Source organism: Pan paniscus, chromosome 12 (genome assembly GCF_029289425.2).
Source record: "Pan paniscus chromosome 12, NHGRI_mPanPan1-v2.0_pri, whole genome shotgun sequence".
Classification (NCBI taxonomy): Eukaryota; Metazoa; Chordata; class Mammalia; order Primates; family Hominidae; genus Pan; species Pan paniscus.
This window is the reverse complement of record NC_073261.2, coordinates 82,762,554-82,785,832: the sequence shown is the minus strand read 5'-3', so window position 1 is coordinate 82,785,832 and position 23,279 is coordinate 82,762,554. Positions and strand designations below refer to the sequence as shown.

The 23,279-nt window shown below is 39.6% G+C and overlaps 1 protein-coding gene across 3 annotated transcripts in view; it reads left to right on the top strand.

Moving 5' to 3' along the window:
- Positions 1–1,535: 1,535 nt before the first annotated feature.
- The window catches only part of PLEKHH2 (pleckstrin homology, MyTH4 and FERM domain containing H2), a 128,573-nt gene continuing 106,829 nt past the window's right edge, over positions 1,536–23,279 (top strand). The window contains exons 1-2 of one of the 3 annotated variants that reach the window (XR_008624370.2): positions 1,536–1,914; positions 9,194–9,319. Coding sequence is in view for 2 of the 3 variants with exons in the window: in XM_063594981.1 (XP_063451051.1) it covers positions 9,197–9,319 (123 nt within the window). In the remaining variant the exon portion in view is untranslated. The remainder of the gene's footprint in view (positions 1,915–9,193; positions 9,320–23,279) is intronic. The other 2 variants (XM_063594981.1, XM_055108024.2) reach the window with 2 other exon arrangements.

The window sequence follows — 23,279 nt, the reverse complement described above, 5'->3', positions numbered from 1 at the left end:
TGCTGGGATTACAGGCATGAGCCACTGTGCCCATCCTCTGTGTGTGTGTGTGTGTGTGTGTTTTATATAGGATGAGATAAAGTTAAAAAAAAAAAAGATTGTAGTAGAAAAAGTTTTTCTGATACTCTCTATTGGCCAACTGTGAACCAAAGAGAATAATCTGTCTGACCTAGCTTTGTGACCTGGGGAACGATTATCCATAATATTCAGAATTCTCTTTATTTTACCCTGAGACTGACCTCTCCAGACCCTAAGTTGGGATGTAAAATTCAACTGGATTTAAATTATCACTCATTTACTTATGCAATATGCTCTGTGCTGAGGAGAATGCAAAAAAAAAAAAAAACAAAAAACACAAATCCTTGTTTTCAAAGTGCTCACAGTCTAAAAGAGATGTGAGGAGCTGTGCATAAGGCAGAGGGAGCTAAGCCCCAAGAGAGGCAAAAATCTAGATATTCAGGGAGCAGAAACCAGAGAAGACCTTTTTTTTTTGTTTTGTTTTTTGTTTTTTCTGAGATGGAGTCTTGCTCTGTAGCCAGGCTAGAGTGCAGTGGCGCTATCTTGGCTCACTGCAACCTCCACTTCCCAGGTTCAAGTGATTCTCCTGCCTCAGCCTCCCGAGTAGCTGGGACTACAGGCGTGCACCACCACGCCCAGCTAATTTTTGTATTTTTAGTAGAGACCAGGTTTCACCATGTTGGCCAGGATGGTCTCGATCTCTTGACCTCGTGATCTGCCCTCCTCGGCCTCCTAAAGTGCTGGAATTACAGGCATGAGCCACTGCGCCCGGCCCAGAGATGACATTTCTGCCAGGTGGAGCGACAGACATAGTTACATGGAGAAGATGATGATGATGATGATGATGATGATGATGATTTGAGACAGGATCTCGCCCAGTCGCCCAGGCTCCAGTGCAGTGGCATGATCGCGGCTCACTGCAGCCTCCATCTCCTGTGTTTAAGCAATCCTCCAGCCTTAGCCTCCTGAGTAGCTGGGACTACAAGTGAGCGCCACCAAGCCCAGCTAATTTTTTTTGTGTATATATATATATATATATGCATATATATATGCATATATATGTATATATATGCATATATATATATATATATTTTTTTTTTTTGGTAGAGACAGGGTTTCACCATGTTGCCCAGGCTCGTCTTGAACTCCTGGCCTCAAGTGATCCACCTGCCTGGGTCCCCCAAAGTACTGGGATTACAGGCGTGAGCCACTGCGCCCGGTGAGAAGATTATTCTGAGTTTTTTAAAGTGGAGACAGGAAATAGCATGTAAACGCTCCTAGTGCACTTCCTTCGGGTGGCGAGGTGCACAGCAGTAGTCTCAGGTGTGTGAAGGGCAGCTGTGAGAAATAAACCTGAAAAGATGGGATGGAGACCTTGAACACTAGACTAGAGAATCTGTTCTTGATAATTTAAGCAAACGGAAGCCAATGAAAGTCTTTGGCACACTGTTCATCAAAACTGCTCTTAAGGAAATTAACCTGGCAGGAAGATGAAGGGTGGATTGGCAAGAGGAGAGACTTCAGGCTGGGAGACCAAGGGAGGGTGCTGCAACAGTCCAGGCAGACGGAGTGGAATGAAGGTGACCGGCCGCTGCAGCAAGCTCTGGAGTCTCGCAGTTGGGACGTTAGGGGTACCACTCCAGTACAGAGCTCCCTCCTGGGGCAGGGACTGGGAGGAGCCAAAGTTATAGCCACACCCCCGGTGACGCCAGGTGGTCGACTGTGGTCTCCCATTGGCTACACCGGCTGCCAGTCCCTGGAGGAGGCGGTGCCCTTCCCCGCCCTCTCCGAGCTCGGCTTGAGGCGGGCGCGGGCTGAGAGTCCGGGGATCCCGGGGGCCAGTCGCGGCCGGGACGTCGGGCGCTGCGGCCGGGGACCCGCTGCTGAGATAGACAGGTGAGAAGGCCCGGGGACGAGGGGCCACTCCAGAGTCCCTGCCACCCTGGGATTCCCGCCCCCTTGAGGGCGCCCCGTCCAGGGGGGCTCGCGGGGCCGAGGTTTGGGGCGCCGGTAGGAGCAGGCGGGCGGGGACGAGGGGGACTGAGTGGGCTGACTCGGGATCCGCCGCTGCACCTCCCGCCACAGCCCAGAGTCGGCCCCCAAGTCTGGATGTCGCCGGTAGAGGTGGGCAGGGGGCGGTGGCCGGCGGTCCCTCGCGCCCGTGGGCTCCCGTGACGTTCTGTTTGGAAACACTGGGCCCGGGTTTCTGGCGCGGCGCGAGCGGTCCCGGGGGCGCAGCGGGGCAGCCCAGGGTCCCCGCGCCGAGGGACCCGCGCGGTCAGGGATGCCGCGCTCGCCTTAGGCTTCGGGAGATCCACCAGGATCTCCGGGGCGAAACTTTAAACTCAAAACTTTAAAGAAGCATTTTGTACACCTCGAGTTGCTGGCACGTCAAAGCACCCTAAGGTGACCTACCCGGAAACCACTGTCCCCGAAGTTAGTGGGGCACTTTTTAAAGGACAACACTTTTTACCCGTCGATATTGTTGTGCGTAACGCTGTGGAAATAGAAGTCGAACCACTTACATTGGAAAAGCTCTGGTGGTGGGCTACCTGAGGGTCACTGCTTTCTTTGTGAAAATGCCAGTCTTGGAAGCCTGGCCCGCACAGCGGTGTGGCCCAGAGGAGTATGTAGTGAGGAGCTCGGCTGCTCCGGGCAGGGTCACCGAAGGGCAGGCGTTGCCCAAGTGGGGCTAGGTGGCTAGGTGGTGGTCAGAAGGTTCCTTAAACAAGGCATGCCTCAGTCTCGTCGAGAAAGATCTTTTAACACACACACACACAGACACACACACACACACTCACACACACAATTACCCAGCCCAGTTAAGCTGTCCCTTAAGAGGCAAAAACTAAAGAATATCATAGAGACTAACGCTGCGCTTCATCAGGGTAAGCCTAAGTAGAATAATTCTTTCATTTCTTTTTCTTTCCTTTTTGGGATTTGGAAGAGAAACAGGAAGTCAGAGATTCAGAGAAAAGAGCATTCACTCCACAATTGTAAACAGTTTATCTTATGTCAGTAAATATTTCCAAAAATCACTGGGGGTATTTGGAACTCCAAGACTTTTTCCTGTCCCCTGAAGTGAAGATAGATTACTTTCAAATGCAGAATCTAGACATGATAGATTCCTTTCAAATTCAGAATCTAGATGTGGTATTTTATTTATTTAGCAGTCGGCTATGTTATATAGTTATATATATATTCCCAATGTTATATAGTTCTATAACATTAGTGGTAATGAAAAGGATGGTGGATATTGTTTAAAATTAGAATTTTTAACTACCCAAGATGGTGCACTAATACAACAGTTGCTTTGTACTTGTTAACTAACTGAAATTACAGAATGAAATGAGGGAATCAGGTGTCTAGATCTCAGTGCAGACCATTATCCAACCAATTTGCAGTTCTGATTTATTATGACCCATTAATAGGGAATGTAGATGTTAAATGCCAATTTAATAATATTCTTAAGGCTTTGCTACTTCACTATAAAATATATAATTAGCATAACTAAAGAAATAGGTATGTTTGACTTTGAATTAATTTATTATGTCATCATAGCAAAGTGCGCTAGGTAAGATATATGTATGATACTTTTCATATTTGAGGTTAACAGTTACCTCTCAATTTTTTGAGCTAATTGTGAAATTCTTGGCAGGGATAACCACAAATAATGGTTGATTAAATTTGTAAATGCAGTCCTAGTATACATCCATTTAAACTGCGACTTTTTCTTTAGTCATTTGTAAATATGTGATCTTTTTTATTGAGATCTTAATATAAGTCACAAACTATAAGATTTTTCCTTTTAAAGTATACAGTTCACTGGGTTTTGGTATATTCACAAGGTTGTATAGCCATCACCAATATCTAATTCTAGAATATTTTCATCACCCCAAAAAGAAACCCTCTATCCATTGTAGTCAGTATCTGCTACCTTCTCCTCACAGCCCTTGGCAACCACTAACCTACTTTCTGTCCTTTGGATTTGCCTCTTATGGACATTTCATGTAAATGGACTCATACAATATGTGGCCTTTTGTGTCTGGCATCTTTCACTTAGCATAATGTTTTCAAGGCTCTTCCATGACTATAGCATGTATTAGTACTGTATTCCTTTTTTATGGCTGAATAATATTCCATTGTATGGATGTACCACTTTTTTTTTTTTTTTTTTTTTGAGACAGAGTCTCACTCTGTCACCCAGGCTGGAGTGCAGTGGCAGGATCTCAGCTCACTGCAACTTCTGCCTCCTGGGTTAAAGCAATTTTCCTGTCTCAGCCTCCCTAGTAGCTGGAATTATAGGCCTGCACCACCATGCCTGGCTAATTTTTGTATTTTTAGTAGAGATGGGGTTTTGCCATGTTGGCCAGGCTTGTCTTGAACTCCTGACCTCAGATGATCCACCTGCTTTTGCCCTACAAAGTGCTGGGATTACAGGAGTGAGCCACTGCACCCAGCCAGATCTACTACATTTTATTCATTCATCTGATGGTGGACACAGGCTGTTTCTACTCTTTGGCTATCATGAATAATGTTGCTCTGAACATTTATTTACAAGTTTTGGTGTGGACGTGTATTTCATCCCTTGGCATATGACCCCATCCCTTGGCATATAACCCAGCAACTCCAATGCCAAGTATAAAGTTACCAATACTTTATATTGATATACCAAATATAAAGTTACTCCAATAACTTGGTAACTTTATATTTAAACTTTTTTTTTTTTTGAGACAGTGTCTCACTCTTGTCACCCAGGCTGGAGTGCAGTGTATGATCATAGCTCACTGCTCAAGTGATCCTCCCACACAGGGCTCCCGAGTAGCTGGGACCACAGGTAAGCTCCCTGACGCTTAGCTGATTTTTAAATTTTTTGATAGAGATGAGGTCTTGCTATGTTGCACAGTCTGGTCTTGAACTCCTGAGCTCAGAGATGAATTCTCCCACCTCAGCCTCTCAAACTGTTGGGATTACAGGCGTGAGCCACCATGCTGGCCTGTTTAAACTTTTCAGGAACTGTAAAACTGTTTACAAAGCAGCTGTACCATTTTTACATTCCCACCAACAATGTTTGAGGGTTCCCATTTCTCTACATCCTCACCAACACTTGTTGTTAGATGTCTTTTTCATTAGAACATCCTATTTGATGTGAAGTGGAATGTTGTTGTGACTTTGATTTGCATTTTCTCTCATAGCAAATAATGTGCTTATTGGCCATTTGTATATCTTCTTTGGATGAATCTCTATTCAGATACTTTGCCCATTTTTATTTATTTATTTTTAATTTATTATTATTATTGTTTTTAAAGATGGGGGTCTCCCTCTGTCGCCCAGGCTGGAGTGCAGTGGTGTGAACATGGTTCACTGCAGCTTCGACCTCCTGGGCTCAAGTGATCTTCCTGCCTCAACCCCCAAGTAGCTGGGACTACAGGCGTGCACCACCATGACTGGCTAATTTTTTTTTTTTTTTTTTTTTTTAATAAAGACAGGGTTTTGCCACATTGCCCAGGCTGGTCTCAAACTCATGAGCTCAGGCAGTCTAACCGCCTCGGCCTCCCAGAGTGCTGGGATTATAAGCATGAGCCACCACGTCCAGGCCTTTGCCCATTGTTTAATTGGGTTATCTTTTTTTATCGTTGAGTCCTAAGAGTCCTTTATATATTCTAGACACAAATCCCTGAGATACATGATTTGCAACTATTTTTCCCATTCTGTGGGTTATCTTTGCACTTTCTTGATAGTGTCCTTTGAAGGACAAAAATTTTAAAATTTTTATGAAGTCCAATTTATCTATTTTTTCTTCGATTCCTTGTGCTTTAGGTGTCATATCTAAGAATCTGTTGCCTAATCCAAGGTCATGAAGATTTATACCTCTTTTCTTCTAAGAGTTTAGAGCAAGCTTGTCCAACCTGTGGCCTGCAGGCCACAGGCAGCCCAGGATGGCTTTGAATGTGGCCCAAAACAAATTTGTAAACTTTCTTAAAGCATTATGAGATTTGTTTTGCAATTTTTTTTTTTTTTTGCTCATCAGCTACCTTTAGTGTTAGTGTATTTTATGTGTGGCTCAAGACAATTCTTCTTCTAACGTGGCCCAAGGAAGTCAAAAGATTGGACACCCCTGGTTTAGAGCTTTGGCTGGTACCTGTAAGTTTGTGATCCATTTTGTGTTACTGTGTATATGTGGTATGAGGTATGGGTCCACATTCATTCTTTTACATATGGATATCCAGTTGTCCCAGCATCATCTGTTGAAAAGACTATTCTTTCCCCCATTGAATGATCTTATCACTCTTGCCAAAAATCAATGTGAGGCTTTAATTCTGGACTTAACTTTATTCTGTTTATCTATATATCTATCTTTATGCAAGTACCACACTGTGTAATCAAGCTACTGTATAGCTTTGTAGTAAGTTTAGAAATAGTAACATGTGAGTCCTCCAACTTTTCAATTTTGTTCTGTCTATTCTTCAGCCCTTGAATTTCCAGGCAAAGTTTGATCAACTTGTCAATTTCTGCAAAAAATGCAGTTGCAACTTTGACAGAGATTGCATTGTGTGTATATAGCCATTTGCAAGTATTGCCATCTTCACAATATTAAGTCTTCTAATCCATGAATATACAATTTCTTCCATTTATTTAGGTATTTTTAAATTTCTTTCAGTGATGTTTTGTAGTTTTCAGTGTACACATTTTGCACTTCTTTTGTTAAATTCATTCCTAAATATTTTATTAGTTTTGATGCTATTGTAAATGGAATATTTTCTTATTTTCATTTTTGGATTTTTCCTTGCTAGTGTATAGAAAAACAACTGACTTTTGTATGTTGATCTGATTTCCTGAAACCTTGCTAAACTCTATAGTTTAGTATTTTTTTGTGGATTCCTTAGAATTTTCTATGCACATGATCATGTCATCTGTAAGTAGAGATAGTTTTATTTCTTGCTGTCCAATCTAGATGGTTTTTTATTTTATTGTCTTGCCCTGGCTATTATCTCTATTACAATGTTGAATAGAAGTGGTGAGAAAAGACATCTTTGTCTTGTTCCTGATTTCAGGGAGAAAACTGTCAGTCATTTATCAGTAAGTATGATGTTAGCTGTGGGCTTTAGTAAACGTCCTCTATCAGGATGAGGAATTTCCTGTCTATTTGTAGTTTGTTGAATATTTTTATCATGAAGTGGTGTTGGATTTTGTTGAATGATTTTTCTGTGTCTATTGAAATGATCATACGGTTTTTGTTCTTTATTCTATTCACATGGTGCATTACATTGATTGATTTCAATTTGTTGAAAAATATCCACTCTTCATGTTATTTTTAAAACTGTGGACATTTTACTGTAGGACATAAGCAAGTTATTTTACATGTAGAGCAAAAATTAACCAGTATTAACCTATTAACAAATAGGTAAATAGACTCCTCTTATTCCTTAAGCTAGAAGAGTATCCCTACATTTCTGCGGAATGATATGGTAGTTCAAGACGTAAAGATGCCCCTTTCAGGACTACTTTTTATTTTCTAGTATTGCATCCATATTTTCTTTCCCTGTTCGCTCTAAAGCTCATAAGGAGAAAAATGAAGCAGCCCCAGAACTGTGAACGTGTTTGTGATCGACAAACTGCATTGTCTACTCCTAAATCATTGCTAGTAAATGCCAATGTGAATCATTAATCATAAATGCTAATATGGGTAATGGAAAAGGTTATTAACAAGGTTAATCTCCTTAGGAAAAACCTCAGAAAACAATGGGGCAAGGATTCTATGAAAACAAAGAAATGAAAATAAAATGACTTCCAGCTCTACAGTAATATGTTTCCTTTAAATTAAGGCTAGAATCTGGGGACATCTGAAGGCTTTAAGAGGCTGGGGTGCACTTAATAAATGTTGTAGTCTTTTAAGAACGATTCTGCTTATATTTATTTCTAACGTACTGAATATTGTCAGTATTAATGTGAAAATTGATTTAAGTACAAAACAATCTTCATGCTAGGAAAATAATCTTTTAGTGGGTTTTTAGCAGCATAAAGTTTTTAAAAACTGGTGTAGGATTAGGGAGGGTTCTATATTACGCTAAATACTGGGAAAATCAATGTGGTTATATTTTTAGAAAACAAAAGAATAGAATAGTATACTTCAACTGCAGTTCCATTCCAGGGCTCTGAGAGTTTTGCTGTCACCGTTCTTCATAACTGAGGCTTTCCATTCCTAATGTAAATTTCATAGCAGGGTAGTTCATAGCAAGGGGAACTCAGAAATACATTATTAGGCTGCTTATTAAAAATAGCCTGATAAAATATTACCAAATATTTAAAACTACTTTTATGTATCTCAGAGCCAGAAACCATCATGCTTCCAAAATCAAGTAACACTTCAGAATTTCAAAACCAATTCCCTTGCATCTTGTCCTCCCCCTTACAGTGCTTCTCCCTGCAATTAATATCCTCCCAAAGGAAAGTTAATATGGAAAACACTAATTCCAGATTTACTTCATATGGCTAACTCCAAATTGCATGTATATGTGCCTTCTCTTACACCAAATAAAAATTTTGCAAACTTGTCAGGATCACAACAACTTACCCTTAAATACGCCAAAGGACCTCTGGCTTGAAAGACTTAACCTGGACCTGGCCAAATTGAGAGTGATGATAAGGAATCATTATAGTAAAAATCCAAACCGTGAATTGTAGCAATTGAATCAAACTGTAATACTTCCTTAAATTTCAGAATATGGTAAAATTATGAGCTGATAGATTCAAACAATCTTATCTGTTGGGCACAGCTAAAATAATAACACTCTGTGTTTGTGTGGTGTTGTTATACTGTCTGTTCTACTAGAAATAGCAGTATTTCATTTGTCCCTCACTACATACCCACAAGGAATAATGGTTTGTTGTCAACATGCCCCCTTTTCTGGATTGGCTAAACTGAGACATAGAAAGGTTAAGTAGCACAGTTGGGCTCCAGCCTTAGTCTCCTATTTCCCATTAAGTTCTTTCCATAAGTTCTCACCAGTTCTGGAATTTGTCTTAGAATTTAAAATTTGTACATGGATCTCACTAGACAGTGATTATAATGTGTACATTGGGTAATTTAACAAATTATCCTGAATATTAATTGTGTTGTACCATTTGAATGTTTTACTTTTTTATTTTTTGTTTATTTATTTAATTTTTTTAGAATATGGCAGAGCTTTCTGAGCCAGAGGGACCAGTAGATTGGAAGGAACGATGTGTAGCTCTGGAGTCCCAGCTCATGAAATTTAGAGTTCAAGCAAGCAAGATACGAGAGCTTTTAGCAGAGAAGGTAAGCTTTCTCCCTAAGCTTTGTTATTAAATGTCAGCTATTTAGGGCCTGCTTCATTTATATTAAATAATCTCAGTACTTTGGGGGTTTGATTTAATTTTTGTCAAGTATTTGAAGCTATATTTGGCATATTCTTTTGCCAGTGTTAGGGTAGATTGGACTTTAAGACAAAAAATATTTATTTGCAAATGCTAGTGGCATATGTGAGAACCGTGTATGTTTGGTGAATGTAGAGTTCATTCATTCCAGAGAGAAAGCTATAATTTATTTGATTTTATTAGAGGAGTATGACAGCTTTGATCTACTAAATGTTTACAAAAATCATATTGAAGGGATTATAGAAAAAAATTATCTATTGATAGTAAAATGTGTTTATACCGTATTTGAAAGCTGTATCTACTTAGGAATCTGTGTTGACTAAGTATATATTGCTAAATTCTCGCCTGGGCTAGAATTGAGTTTAAAATAATTATATGCTTTTCTAATCATGTAATTAGAATTTCATTTATATTACAGGAATTTTTTGCAAGTATGTGTATAAAACCAATAGATTTGTTCATTTATTCATTCAACAAATATTCTTTGAGGGCTAATTATGTGTTAGACACCGTTCTTAATACTACAGTTACATATATGAACAAGACAACCCATATTCCTATTTCCAGGGAACTTGAATTCTAGACCTGTGCTGTCCCAATACAGTAGCCACTAGCCACATGTGGATGTTCAACACTTCAAATAAGGCTAGTTCAAATTGAGGTGTGTTGTAAAAGTAAAATAAATACAGGATTTCAAAGTTTTAGCACGAAAGAAAGAATGTAAAATATCTCAGCAATAATTTTTATATTGATTATATGTTGAAATGATATTGTGGATATTGGGTTAAATAGGCAATATTAAAATTAATTATGCCCACTTCTTTTTACTTTTTAAATGTGTGTATTAGAAAATTTAAAATCACACCTGTGGCTCGTATTATATTTCTATTGGACAGCACTGTCTGGATGAATGGATGAATGATATTAGTGGTTATTCAGAACTGATCAGAAGAACTTACAGGTGGTTTCTGAAACACTAATCTGCATAATCCTTTTGAGATGGAGATTGGTACATGTATCATATCTCCAAAAAAGGTATTAAATCTTCCTTTCATTGCTAGCCAAGAATCTCTTAGTACAGAATTATTATAATAACATTCAGCAAAACATCATTCAGTCTAAACTTGCATATATATCATCTCAAACTTTTGGGCTTTAACATCTTTTAGGTGGAAGACTAAAGTTATCCTTACTCACTTTGGGTCAAGGATGACTCAGTAATCAATCAGTCAATCAATCCTGAACTTCAATGTGCTTTATTTATTGATATTACATCAAAATTATAAAAATTATAGCTTATAAAATCCCAGTTTGAGTATCTCCAAGTTGGAGAAGTTTTTTCTAACGTAACTTAGTGACTCATCTTTTATCTTTTGCTCTTCTCTCAATGAAAATCATTTTCCATGTTGTACTATGATTTATCCGGTATTTTCCAACAACCCCAACTGCCCCATACAGTGATTTTTGTCAAGATCCACCAGTTATGTCCTTATTACTAAACCTCATGGACACTTCCCATTTGTTGCCTAAGCCTCTCAGCAGTTGACACTGTTGACCACAGGATCCCTCTCAAAATTTTCCTGCTTTTCTTGACTTCTGTACTCGTTTGGCTTCCTTATGAACTAAATAGAAGGTATTAGCTTATTTGGGTTGCAATTAGTTGACCTTTAAATTCTAAATTTTATGGCAACATTTGTTCTGTTCTTTCGAAAGCATGTTGCAGCAAGTTTCTCAATGAGTGCCCATTTTAAAAATAATAAAAGTGTTATCTCCAGTAATTTCTCTATAAGTAAAATAGCTTTTTTATTATTAATTTTTATGCTATCAGGTTAAATGTTTTCTTTGTCAGTGAATGAACATTGATAGGAATATTATTTCAGAATTGCTCTTCTAGTTGTGGTTTCTTTTTCTTTAATTTTCTTCTTTTTTTTTTGGTCTGTATTTCGTATCTGTGACATAAATTCTTTGGCAGATCTAAGAGATGGAATTATTCGGATGTGTTTTACACATTGGAAAGTAGATAAATGTGCCAAGTTACTCATGGCTTCCCAATAAATATATTCAACACAAAAATATGAATAAGGATTTTCACAATATTTTCTGTTATATTCCATTATGAATATTTTTCTCAGATTTAAAAATTTCTTTTGGTCTCCATCCATGTTTTAATGAAAATATCTAATATTTATTGATTTATTATGTATAGGATAAACTCTCTATAGGTATGGTATGATTTATTTAATTCTTATAACAACTTGTGAAGTAATACATTTTATTGTGCTCATTTTATAGATTAGGAAACTGATGCTTACTATGCCAAGAAATCTTCTAAGTGCTTTAAATATATAAACTTTTAAATCCTTATAAGTATCCTATGCGGTAGTTACTAATATTATCCACATTTACAGAAGAGGAAACTTAGGCATAGAAAAGTTATTTAACTTGACTGAGTTCACACTAAAAAGTGAGTAGTGGAGCCAAGATTCAAACCCAGGCATTCTGTCTTTTTAAGCCTGAAGGCTTAGCTATCAGCCTATATGGCCTTTCTAATTTTCACCTTCCTTGCCTTCTCTGATATATCTATCCACTCATCCATTCTGTCCTCTATTCAGCCATGCAACATAAAAATCCACTTCTGCTTGGGGCAGCTACCTGTGTGTATATGTATGTATGTAGTAATAACGATTTACCTAACATCATGTATTTTTCAAAGCAAACCCTATGGCATTGCTTCTAAGTGCCAACTCGAGTCAAATATTGCATTCCAGAGACTGGTCTGGTCCTATCCACCTCTTTGGTTTTGTGTTAGCACCAGTCAGCCCCAGGGCTTCTCCCTAATAGTGCTCTATACCTTCCCCCTAAATGGATGCAGGCCCAAGGGTGAAGATTCTTGAGAGAATACTAATTTGGTTCTTTAGCTCCTTGCCCGGAATTGTGGCCAACTTCTCTTTCCTGCAACAGTTCTAGTTCTTAGTTCCATTTTATTAGTTATGGCTATAGGAAGCTGACTCTAGGGGCCAAATATGGTTCCTAAGTCTTTACTGCAACCATCAACTAGTTTAAACCCCACAGTAACCCTATGAGGTGATTGTTATAATCCTCAATCTAGAGAATTAACATTAAGGCTGAGAGTAGTTGAGTAGCATGCCCAATATCACACAGCTAACAAAAAGCAGAGCTGCCGTTAGACCGTAGATCTTTCAGACTTGTGATGCAGCTAATAGAGCGTCTGGCACATAGAAGTAATTCATTATTATTTTCCTGTGTCTTTCTGGGTTTTGTTTGTTTGTTTGTTTGTTTGTTTTTTGAGACAGAGTCTTGCTCTGCTGCCCAGAATGGAGTGCAGTGGCGCCATCTCAGCTCACTGCAACCTCTGCCTCCCAGGTTCAAGCGATTCTTCTGCCTCAGCCTAATGAGTAGCTGGGACTACAGGCACATACCACCACGCCTGGCTAATTTTTTTATTTTTAGTAGAGACAGTGTTTCACCATATTGGCCAGGATGGTCTCAAACTCCTGACCTTGTGATCCGCCCGCCTCAGCCTCCCAAAGTGCTGGGATTACAGGCGTGAGCTGCTGTGCCCAGCTTTTTTTCCTGTGTCTTTCTGAATGGACACACTGGTTAAGTGAACAGGGGAGGTGACCTAAATGTAATTACATTTGTGTGTGTTTGTGTGTGTGTGTGTGTGTGTGTGTGTGTGTGTGTGAGACGGGGTCCCACTCTGTTGCCCAGGCTGGAGTGCAGTTGCACAATCTTGGCTCACTGCAACCTCCACCTCCTGGATTCAAGTGATTCTCCCACCTCAGCCTCCCAAGTAGCTGGCATTACAGTCATGGGCCACCACATCTGGCTAATTTTGTATTTTGGGTAGAGACGGGGTTTCACCATGTTGGCCAGGTTGGTCTTGAACTCCTGACCTCAAGTGATCCACCCATCTCAGCCTCCCAAAGTGCTGGGATTACAGGCGTGAGCCACCGTGCCTGGCCTTAAACATAATTACATATTGATAGCAGATGTATTTCTGAATTTTTAAAGGAAAAATATGTGAGATGATCTAGGTGTTTTTATAATTAGAGATGAATTTCAATTATATATGCCCTATATTTTTGGAGATGAAGTTGGAGAATACATGGGATCTTTTAGAAAAGTTGTTTTGCACCTATTTTTTTTCATCACAGTTTCCAAGTAACTTAGAATATTGAAGCTTGTGAAGAAAAAGGCCTTATTGAAGTCTTGGGCAAGTGCTGCTGTAAGTGGGAGAGGTCTTTAGAGGAATTTAAGGAATGGTGTTGGAAATATCCCTAGTATGCCAAATATAAACTCTTCAGGGTAGCTGAGATTTAAGTAGTTTTCCTACTTTACAATATTACTAGTTAGTTTCTGAGTCAGGGAGGGAAAAAGGAAAGTTTCTTTGTCAGTTGAAGTGAAATGTTATTTCCTATGAGTTAGATTTTCAGTGAAAAGGAAAGGGAGAAAAATATGAAGAATTTTCCCTTTGGACATCAGCATTGCTCGCATAACCTCATGCTACCTCTACCTGATGTGGCATTGCCATCTGGAATTTCCTGCCACTTGGCATTTCTTTTGTGAATGTGATCACCTTGAAGCAGACTTGGATTGCCTCATAGGAATAAGGAGTCCTTGGACAGCATAGTATATGCTTTTACCCAACAATCCAGTACAATATCATGATTAACCTATTTAAATTATACATTCCCTCAGTTACTCTACTGGCTTGCCTAATGTTTCACAGTGTCTAATGGAAATTCTACATATACTAACAATGGGACCGTATAGGCTAATTTAAATGTCACATCTTTGGTTACTGGTTGAAGATATTATTTATTATAACAACATCAAATAATGTTTGGTGGTAGAATCTTTCATGGGGTCTGTGGGGGAAAAGTCAGGAAGAGAGACACGTGGCAGGGAACTGCTGTCCACATCAGTGGGTGTGAAGGTCCTAAAGGATTCCACCTAAATTAACCAATCCATTAAACAAATTTATTTGTATACAATCCCTTTAACAATGAGAGGCTCTATAAGTATACAGGGTCAGTGGCAAATTTCCCTCTGCCACTTGCTGCTAAGTTCACTTTGGCTACAGAGGGTACTTCTGTAGCAGTAAATTAAGCACTTAGAATTTGCTGCTTCATTTTGTTATTACATAATTGGCCTGTTCATAAAATACTTATTTTTGTCTAAAGCCTGATATGGGACCATAGATCATTTCAGGTTTGTTTTTCTTTTTTTTTTTTTTTTTTTTTTGAGATGGAGTTTTGCTTTGTTGCCCAGGCTGAAGTGCAGTGGTGCCTTCTGCCCCCTGGGTTCAAGTGATCCTCCTGCCTCGGCCTCCTGAGTAGCTGGGATTACAGGTGTGCACCACCATGCCCAGCTAATTTTTGTATTTTTAGTAGAGATGGGGTTTCACCATGTTGGCCAGGCTGGTCTCAAACTCCTAACCTTAACTGATCTGCCCACCTCGGCCTCCCAAAGTGCTGGGATTACAGGCATGAGCCACTGTACTCGGCCATTTCAGGTTTCTTTTACTGACTTAATATAGATTGGCTATGGAATTGACCCAAGGTTTACATTATAGTCTATGTTGTGAAAGTAAAAACTTACATGAATATTGTCTGCATTGCTTTTTTGAGTATTTTGCAAAGTTATTGTCCAGCTTGAATGATTATATTAATAGAAACAAATAATCACTCAAAAGCAAAGCATTACCTTTCTTCTTTTCTTTTTTCTTTTTTTTGAGATGAAGTCTCACTCTGCTGCCCAAGCTGGAGTGCAGTGGTACGATCTCTACTCACTGCAACCTCCACCTCCCGGGTTCAAGCAATTCTCCTGCCTCAGCCTCCCAAGTAGCTGGGACTACAGGCATGCATCACCATGCCTGACTAATTTTTTTGTATTTTTAGTAGAGATGGGGTTTCACTATGTTGGCCAGGCTGGTCTTGAACTCCTGACCTTGTGATCTGCCCACCTCGGGCTCCCAAAGTGCTGGGATTACAGGCATGAGCCACCGCGCCTGGCCAGCATTACCTTTCCGACTACTCTTATATTTAAACTGGTTTTAAAATAATCTAAGTTTTATTGGATATACCTAATGTATATTTACATTAATGCAATGTGAAGTGTTCAGAATTTATAATCTGTAATATAGATTGTGAAAATGTAGTGATTACCCTTTATCAAAGTTTATCCTCACAACATAATTTTTTGGAGTTAAAATCTTTTCATTCATTCATTCATTTATTCATTTTGTTCAGCAAACATTGAGTTTCTGTTATGTGTATTCATTATGCCTGCCTCAACCATTGTTGTATTTTTAGTAGAGATAGGGTTTCACTATCTTGGCCAAGCTGGTCTCGAACTCCTGACCTTGTGATCCACCCGCCTTGGCCTCCCAAAGTGCTGAGATTACAGGCGTGAGCCACCGCGCCCGGCCCTCAGATTTCAAATTTAGCCTCTCTTGGTTATATTTCTATCCCTTTGTTTCTTTCTGTGATAAGTTCCCTGATAACATGTAACTTAGCATTGTTCCTATTATGAATGTTATGCTTTTAAGTTACAGATAAAAGATTCCTAGGCTGAACAAATAGAAAAGGACAAAAATCAAGACAAATGCTTTTCAGCTAAGATTTTTGTGTCTTTTTTTTTGTATTTGGGACTCTGATTTTCATATAGTTCTGTATAACTATACACTGTGTGCGTCTGGCATATACATTCTATAGCACCTGTGGTTCAACTAAAAGGGCATTAGGGAATCAGAACATGAAGACTGAAATCCCAGCCATGAACAAGGCATATTCACTCTGAACATCAATTTCCTAATCTCTGTAATGGGAATAACAATTCCTGTCTCATAGCATAGCTGTGAAATAATGTATTTGAAAGTTCCTGGTTCCTAAACACTAATTTGAATTTTTAAAAAGTTATCTTCTGTTCCCTGAATTATCTTTCTTTCTTCTAGGATTATTTTCCTGTTTTTATGTTTGTAAGTACTTTTCAGGTTGCAAACTTTTCTGAAATGTCTGATGATTTTTAGTGGTCTATTTATATTTAAGAATAGGACACCTGCAAAGTAAACTGACAATTATGTATAAATGGTCAGTTGCTGGTTAGCAGTCAATCTTTTCTTTAGCGTGAGAGGGTGGGAGAGTATCTGCTGGGCAGTGAGCTCATAGATGCCATAGCTGTTGGACTAGTGCACTCCAATCCATTTATTCAATTTTGTAAGAGAATAACTTTTCAATTTTTTAGCAGGAAGTAAACGCTTAGTTGCTAGACATTTGGCAGATGGGTTTAAGAGGGAAGGTTTCAAGGAATTAGTTGACTCTAAGGGCCACAGATTTTACATTAATACCTACTGTTTTCAGTCTTTCATGTCACTCCGCCTCTAGGTCTTTACAGGGCTCTTCAGGGCATTTGGCCCTTAGAAGGAGGAGCTCAAGCCTTATTCTCCAAGCCTTATTCTAGGCTATGCTATCCAGAACTCTGCTACACTAAAAATAGGGGGACTAATTGACTGTATGCATATTTAATGGTAAGCTGGCCCTTCACCCCCAACCTCCTTTCTCCCACTTGGCTCCTAAAATGCTAGCAGCCACCCTTTATTCTACAGGAGGAGATAGAAGTCTCTAGAGACTCCATGAGTCCAGGAGGAAAGAAATAGTGACGCTGACATCAGTAGTTCCCCAACAGGGAGCCCAGCCAGAACACCCAAGGTTAGGTTTTCTGGTTAACAAACCCCAAATATGTGCCAAAGTTTCTAGTCAGCTTTTTAGTCCTTCACCCTTAAACCTACGTATCACATCATGGGTGACCAGACATCTGAAGAAAGCCTCTAACATGAAAGACAGGGCACAATCAGAAAAAACCAGCATTGCCTATGTGGGGAAAAGTAAGCAAAACAAAATGAGCAAAACTCTATCATTTAATATTCTCAGAGAGAAAGGAAAGGATAGTGCATCCATGACACAGGGAATATTCAGAGAATAAATAAGGGCTCTTAGAAAACCAAAAACATGGTAGAAAAAATGGCAAACCTAAGAGCAGGGTTGAAATATAAACTAAGGGAAAGTTCCTGGGATGTAAAGCAAAACATTAAAGAGATGGAAAACAGGAGAGAAAAGATGAGAAATTTAGAGGTCCAGTTCAATATGTCCAAGATCCAAGTAACAGGAAGACTGGAGGGAAGAAAATAAATGAAACAATACAAGAAAGTTTCCTAGAATTAAAGCATACAAGATTCCAAGTTGAACGTGTCTACCAAGAACCTACCATAACAGATTAACATAATTTCCACCTCAAGTTACATCATAATGAACGTTTAGAATATAGAGATCAAAGAAAAGATTCTGCAAGCTTTCAGAGGAAAAAACAGTTCACATACAAAGCATCAGGAATTGAAATGGCTTCAGACCTTTCAAAAGCACCACTAGAAATTAGAGGATAATGAAACAATGTCTTCAAAATTCTGAAGGAAAATTATATCAAACCCAGAATTCTGCACCGAGGCCAATTATGAATTTTATCTGAAGGTAGAATAAAGATATTTTGAAGACATTCAAGGTCCTATGTAACTTCTCTGAGGACTCTCCAGAAGGAGTGCTTTATTAAAAGGAGGAAGAAAACCAAGAAGGAGGAAGGCATGGGATATAGGAAACAAGAGATTCTAAATGGGAGAAAGTTGAGGGGTCTCCCCAAGAAGTCAGCTGTGCCCAGGCAGAGAGGGGAACCAATTGAGCCTGGCATAGGTCAGTTCTGGGAGTGGCTTAAAAAGATGAAATTGGTAGAAAACCAGACGTGAACAAACATTTTGAGAGACAATTTACACAGTGGTGGGAATTTGGAGTTGAATTATTGATTCATTCATGAGAAGCTGAATAAAAGACATTTAACTCTAGGAAAAAAAAGACAGGAAAGGAAAAAAGTAAACGTAATTTACATGGTTTTACATTGTTCAGCTCTGAATATCACACATAGTTACAATAATACTATTTCTGAATAATGATTTAACCAAAGGTAAGATATAAACATATTGGGAGAATGGGAGATAGGAAGTGTATTTGTTTGGATGGATGGCAAGGAGAACAGAGAGCTAAATCCTCATTTTTCATTAAATGAGTGAATAAGAAATCACTAAACTGAAAAAGTCAAAAGAAACAGAAGCATGTTACTTAAAATTTGAAGGCAAATATTAAAAGAATTGGCTAAAAGAGTACATTTACTTTTATTAATAAACCTTTTGGAATTAGTTGACATTTTATGTTATTTATTTATTTATTTATTGAGACGGAGTCTTGCTCTGTTGCCAGGCTGGAGTGCAGTGGTGAGATCTCGGCTCACTGCAACCTCCACCTCCCCGGTTCAAGCGAGTCTCCTGCCTCAGCCTCCTGAGTAGCTGGGACTACAGGTGTGCACCACCACATCCAGCTAATTTTTTTGTATTTTTAGTAGAGATGAGGTTTCACCATGTTGGCCAGGATGGTCTCGATCTCTTGACCTTGTGATCTGCCTGCCTCGGCCTCCCAAAGTGCTGGGATTACAGGCGTGAGCCGCTGCGCCCGGCCAGATGTTGATTTTTATACACTGAATTTCTGTTCTTTAAGTGTAACCACTTAAAACTCTTAACTCCTTAACTTTTTTTTTTTTTTAATGGCCAGCATTGGCTGCCACAGTGGCTCATGTCTATAATCCCAGTGCTTTGGAAGGCCGAGGTGGGAGGATTGCTTGAGGCCAAGAGTTCAAGACCAGCTTGGGCAACATAGTAAGACACCCCCCCCGCCCCGCATCTCTACCAAAAAATTAAAAAATAGGCCAGGCGTGGTGGCTCATGCCTGTAATCCCAGCACTTTGGGAGGCTGAGGTGGGCAGATCACTTGAGGTCAGGAGTTCTAGACCAGCCTGGACAACATGGTGAAACCCCATCTCTACTAAAAATACAAAAATTAGTTGGGCACAGTGGCACACGCCAGTAGTCCCAGCTACTCAGGAGGCTGAGGCGGGGGAATTGCTTGAACCTGGGAGATGGAGGTTGCAGTGAGCCAGCCGAGATCATGCCACTGCACTCTAGCCTGGGCAACAGAGTGAGACTCCATCTCAAAAAAATTAAAATAAAGAAATCAAAATTAGCCAGGTGTGGTGTGCACACCTGTAGCCCCAGCTACTCAGGAGGCTGAGGCAAGAGGATCGCCTGAGCCCAGAAGTTCCGGGGGCTGCAGTGCTATAATGATGCCTGGGCTAAAAAATAAATAAAAATAAAATAATAATAATAATAAAAAAGGCCCGCACAAATACTTTATAACAGAATAGAACTTGAAACTGGAATGTGGCAAGGAAATGTTGGGGATAATTAAAAACAACAAAAAATCTCTGTATAGGATAGTGTAGTGGTGGGGGATTTGGTGAAGGAAAGGTTAGGAAATCAAGAGCAGTGGAGAGCAGAGTATCAAAACCAGGAACTGCTGAAAGTCTTACAATAGCTGGGATTGATTTTTCTTTAGATAACACTTTAGAAACTAGCCATTTTCTGGAACACAAACCAGCACCTTCAGTTTAAACTTTCATGAAGCTCTTAAAATTTAGGTAATTATGTATCTTTGATGGCCAATGGAAGATGCTAAATGTTGTGTAAATCCATTAGAAACCATAGAATGGAAAAATGGCAGGCAACCAGAAAGACTTCAGATGTCCCACCTTGTCCTAGAGAAAGAACTAGTGGTTTTTCCAACATTATCACAAAACGACCTACTTTGAAAGCCTAAGGTTGTGTGGGGATGGGTTGGAAATCTCACTTGGGGTAGGATGATTATTACAACTGAATAAGATTTTTCGTCTGGGAGAGTAATTCAGCCCTCAACAACTCCTTGAGCTTTGCAACAGCAGCAGACTTTTAATTTGTAATATTAGATGCATTTTCATGAAAAGAAAAAAATACACATTCTTTGTTCAGAAAAATCTTTCTTCTAAGGTTAACTTATCATTGTGCCATTAATACTTCATCATCTATTTAATCTGGAATGTATCTTAGTGATTTTTTTTTTTTGAGATAGAGTCTCGCTGTATTGCCCAGGCTGGAGTGCAGTGGCATGATCTCGGCTCACTGCAATCTCCACCTCCTGGGTTCAAGTGATTCTTATGCCTCAGCCTCCCGAGTAGCTGGGACTATAGGTGTGTGCCACCATGCCAGCTAATTTTTGTATTTTTGATAGAGATGGGATTTTGCCATGTTGGCCAGGTTGGTCTCGAACTCCTGACCTCAAGTGATCTGCCCGCCTCTGTCTCCCAAAGTGCTGGGATTACAGGCATGAGTCACTGTGCCCAGCCTATCTTAACAATTTAAATGGGCATTTTTTTTGCCTCAAAACAAAGCAAATCTGTGTAATACATTTATTTTTGGTATATGTTTATACAGTTTGTGGAATGGAAAGTTAGGAAAAGCTCTGTACTTTTTATGAGTATAATTCTTGAAGCTGAGACACTGAATTTCTCCATTTCACATCCAAGGACTGAGAGCTAAGAGAAGATGTTCCTAGAAGCTGCATGTCAAAATGAGAGTGGCTTCCAGTGGAATGATGACCAGATAGATGATCACAGGAATAGTCAGAGGATTATCTTTACAGATCTACACATAACAGGCTAACCTTGGGGTTTAGTTATCTATTGCTGCATAAAAAACTACCTCAAAACTTAGCAGCTTTATTTATTTAGCCATTCCACGATGTATACATATTTAAAAACATCGTGTTGTACACAATAAATATATACAATTTTTGTCCATTAGAGAAAACCTTAGTGGGCTGGGTGCAGTGGCTCACGCCCATAATCCCAGCACTTTGGGAGGCTGAGGCGGGTGGATCACCTGAAGCCAGGAGTTTGAGACCAGCCTGGCCAACATGGTAAAACCCTGTCTCTACTAAAAATACAAAAAATTAGCCAGGCATGGTGGCAAGTACCTGTAATCCCAGCTACTTGGGAGGCTGAGGCAGAAGAATCGCTTGAGCCCGAGAGGTGGAGGTTGCAGTGAGCCGAGATCGCGCCATTGCACTCTAGCCTGGGCAACAAGAGCAAAACTCCGTGTTAAAAAACAAACAAAACAAAACAAAACAAAAAAACCTTAGTGGCTTCAATTAACAATCATTTTATTTGTTCATGATTCTGTTGGTGGTTCTTTTACTCTGTTTGGCATTGAATGGGATCACTCATGTGACTGCATTCAGTTGGCAAATCAGCGGGAGGGTGGACTCACTGCGGGTGCTCGGACAGCTGGGTCTGGATATCCAAGATGATTTCACTTGGATGTCTAGGTCTCCTGGCCTCCCATCTCAGCCCTCCTAGTAGTTGGGATTACAGGTGCTTCCAAGTAGTTGGGATTACAGGTGCACGCCGCCACACCTTGATTTCACTCACATATCTGATGCCTCAGCTGGGAGTGGTGAAACAACTGGAAACTATCTGAGCCACCCTACTAAACCGCTCCCAAGGTAGCCAGATCTTTGTCCATGGTGATTCAGGGCTCCAAGAAAGAGCAAGTGGAAGCTGCAAATCTCTTCAGGCCCAGTCTCAAAAGGTACAAAGCATTCTAACAACCAAAGCCCATCACAGGGTGGCCCAGTTTTAAGGGAAGGGGAGATATCTTTTATCTCTTGATGGAGGACATCCCATGGAAAAAGAGCACATGGGATAGGAGTTACTGGATCACCTTCTGGTTGTCTAGCATAAACTTGTTTCTGTCTATTGAGAAATTGAATTGTTTTTATCTTTTAAGTTTCACGTGTAGTGCACCATGCAGGTCTGTCTGTACTTCAAGAAGGTGGACCTACCTCTGCAGAAGATGATCTCTAAATGTATTCCCAGTATCTGCAGCATTGATAGATACCGGGCAGACTGGTGTAGGGTGGGGCAGATAATTATTTATATTACCTGTGTGTCTTAAAATTTTAAGGGTAAACAGTAAGTTTTGCCCTCCTTCTTCCGTATCTACAATTGTGCCTACACTTTAAATTATAACACACATACATAATATAAATTGTCCTTGCAGAACGTAAAGTTAACACAATATCATTTTCTGTCTTCTGAACAGTGATCTTCACATTATTCAACTACCCATTGAATATTTCTTCATCTTCCTTTGTATTATTATCTTGAGCTTTCGTTTCATTTTTTAAAATAAAACATATAGGCCTTAGGCAATTATTCTGCATTATACAGGGAGTGTACTTTTATCTTTCAGCATAATTGTGCTATTCCTATTTACTCACTTGTTTTCTTCTGCTCCTTCCCATTACTTTGAAGTCTCTGCATGTCTCTTAAATCTGGTAATTTATATTTTTCACACTTATATGTATTAAATGATACATGAATTCTTTGTACCATTTTTCATGTTATGAGCTCTCCTACTGGGTTCAGAGTATAGTTTACTTCATCTGTATTAGTTATCTATTGCTGTATTAACAAATGACTCCAAAATTTCATGGCTTAAAACAACTGTAAATATTTAATATCTTGCACAGTTTTTATGGATTAGAAATTTGGAAGCAACTTAGCTTATGTTTCTGATGAGGTTGCAGTCAAAATGTTGGCCTGGGATATAGTAATCTGAAGGCTTGACTGGAGCTGGAGGGTTCACTTTCAATGGTTCACCAAAATGGTTGTTGGCAAATGGGTATTGGCTGTTGGTAGGAAGCCTCAGTCCCTAAGTGTGTGGATGTCTCCACAAGACTGCTTGAGGGTTCTCACAACATGGTGGCTGGCTTCCCCCAGAGCAAGTCATCCAAGAGAATGCAAGGTGGAAGATGCAGTGCGTTTTATGACCTACTCTCAGAAGTCATACTTCATCATTTCCACAATAT